Source organism: Camellia sinensis, chromosome 7, assembly GCF_055761805.1.
Source record: "Camellia sinensis isolate YWXY chromosome 7, ASM5576180v1, whole genome shotgun sequence".
Taxonomy (NCBI): Eukaryota; Viridiplantae; Streptophyta; class Magnoliopsida; order Ericales; family Theaceae; genus Camellia; species Camellia sinensis.
The window spans coordinates 156019081-156020829 of record NC_138967.1 but is presented as its reverse complement, the minus strand read 5'-3'; the positions used below and the strand labels follow the sequence as shown (position 1 = coordinate 156020829).

General features: G+C 35.3%; 1 protein-coding gene across 1 annotated transcript; it reads right to left on the bottom strand.

Moving 5' to 3' along the window:
- Nucleotides 1-269: 269 nt before the first annotated feature.
- LOC145796229 (protein FAR-RED IMPAIRED RESPONSE 1-like) lies at nucleotides 270-1249 on the bottom strand. Its single transcript, XM_082881279.1, has 2 exons — nucleotides 783-1249; nucleotides 270-660 (listed from the first exon to the last, which is right to left on the bottom strand). Exons 1-2 carry the CDS (start codon nucleotides 1247-1249, stop codon nucleotides 270-272), a joined length of 858 nt encoding a protein of 285 aa, XP_082737405.1.
- Nucleotides 1250-1749: the final 500 nt, after the last annotated feature.

Here is a 1749-nt window from a genome sequence, read left to right as displayed (position 1 = left end):
ATCAAGGCTTGACAGTACACTAATCTCTTCAACTCTCCTTGAACTTCTTTGAATTTTGCATTGGTGTAGGTTTGTTGAAATTGCTTCTCAAAGCCATATATAGTTAGACAATCAAACAATTTGTGTCAAGATTTGATGTCTGATTTCTTCTCTTTCTCTACCTTACTTCTCAACGCATTGTCATATTGTTCAACAAATTGTTTTAATGAAGTCTTCGGGTTGACATATCCATCAAAAAAAGCATTCATGCTTTCACTTCGTTGTGTTGTTCACATGCTAGCCCCAAAAATGTCTTTAACATATACAGGAACCCATCGATGCCGCTCATGATATAGTACCCCCAACCACTCATTATCATAAAGATTGAATTTAGTAAGCATCTCTTCCCATTTTTCCTCAAATTCATCTCTTGTCAAACAATCATAAATTGCATTTTGCATAGCCAACTTCATGGGTTCATACTGAGCATATCCTTTCAACTTCTCCGGTATTTTCTTCATTACATGCCATAAGCACCATCGATGCCAGGCCTGTGGAAAGACAATTTTTATAGCATTTTGCATAGCTCTGCACTGATCAGTTATGATAGCTTTTGGAGGTTTATTTGACATGCAACTTAACCACAACTTGAATAGCCAAACAAATGTGTCGGTGTCTTCACTAGATAACAATCCACAACCAAGCAAAATATACTGTCCATGGTGATTGACTCCTACAAATGGAGCAAATGGCATGTCAGATAAATTGTGTCAAATGAAACAATATCTCCAAATGATTCATACATAGCCCGACTCCTTGCATCAGCCCAAAACAAGTTTCTAATGCGAAACTCCTCATCAACATCAATCACATAAAAGAATTTCTCACTATGTGCTTGCATCCTCATAAAATAACTTTGAAGTGATTCGGCATCACCTTCACCAAGTCTTAATCTTCTAGCTCTATTAATGTAATTCCTTGCATCTTGCTTATCAAATGTCAATGACTCGTATCCCCCCGCTTCAACAACTATTGAATGATAGTTTCTAGACACCCCAATCCCTGCTTGATCATTGATTTCTAATCTTCTCTTCACAGGAGTACGAATTTTCTTATTCATTGCAAAATGACGAGAGTCGGTGGGAATCAAATCATGATTATGCTCAAGGTTAACTGTGGTTAACATATATGTCCCATTCTTTTGTAGAGTACCTTGTACCCTTGCTTTGTAACCAATTTTTGTGGACAAAGATGGCTTCAAAGGGCTCATTTCTGATTTCTTTTTTCTCACCCCCGCTCGAGAACATTCAATTGCAAAGTTTTTTAATTCGCCATCATCTCCAAAATGTTATGCTCTATGAGCTATAGAAAAGCCAACATGCTTAGCATATGTGGCATAAAATGTGTACACTTCTTCCCTTGAGCTAAAACACATACCCTTCTTCGGTTTTTCAACTTGTTTTTGAGGGGGTCAGAAATCAGATTCAACTTGTTCACCCTCATTTACTGAAGGATTGTCACCACCATTTGAATCAACCTCTATTCTACGAGAATCAAAAATAAAATTCAAATAGAATGATTTTAGGATAATAATTTTATAAGATCAAACATCAGCTAATAAACTGTAGAAACTGTTGAAATAAACCATCAAACAAATTCAAACATCTGTGATGTCTAAAACTAATCACAGATGTTTATAAGATCAAACATCAGCTAAAATATTATAAAACTAATAATAAAATTATTAAACTAATCAAACATCTAATAATA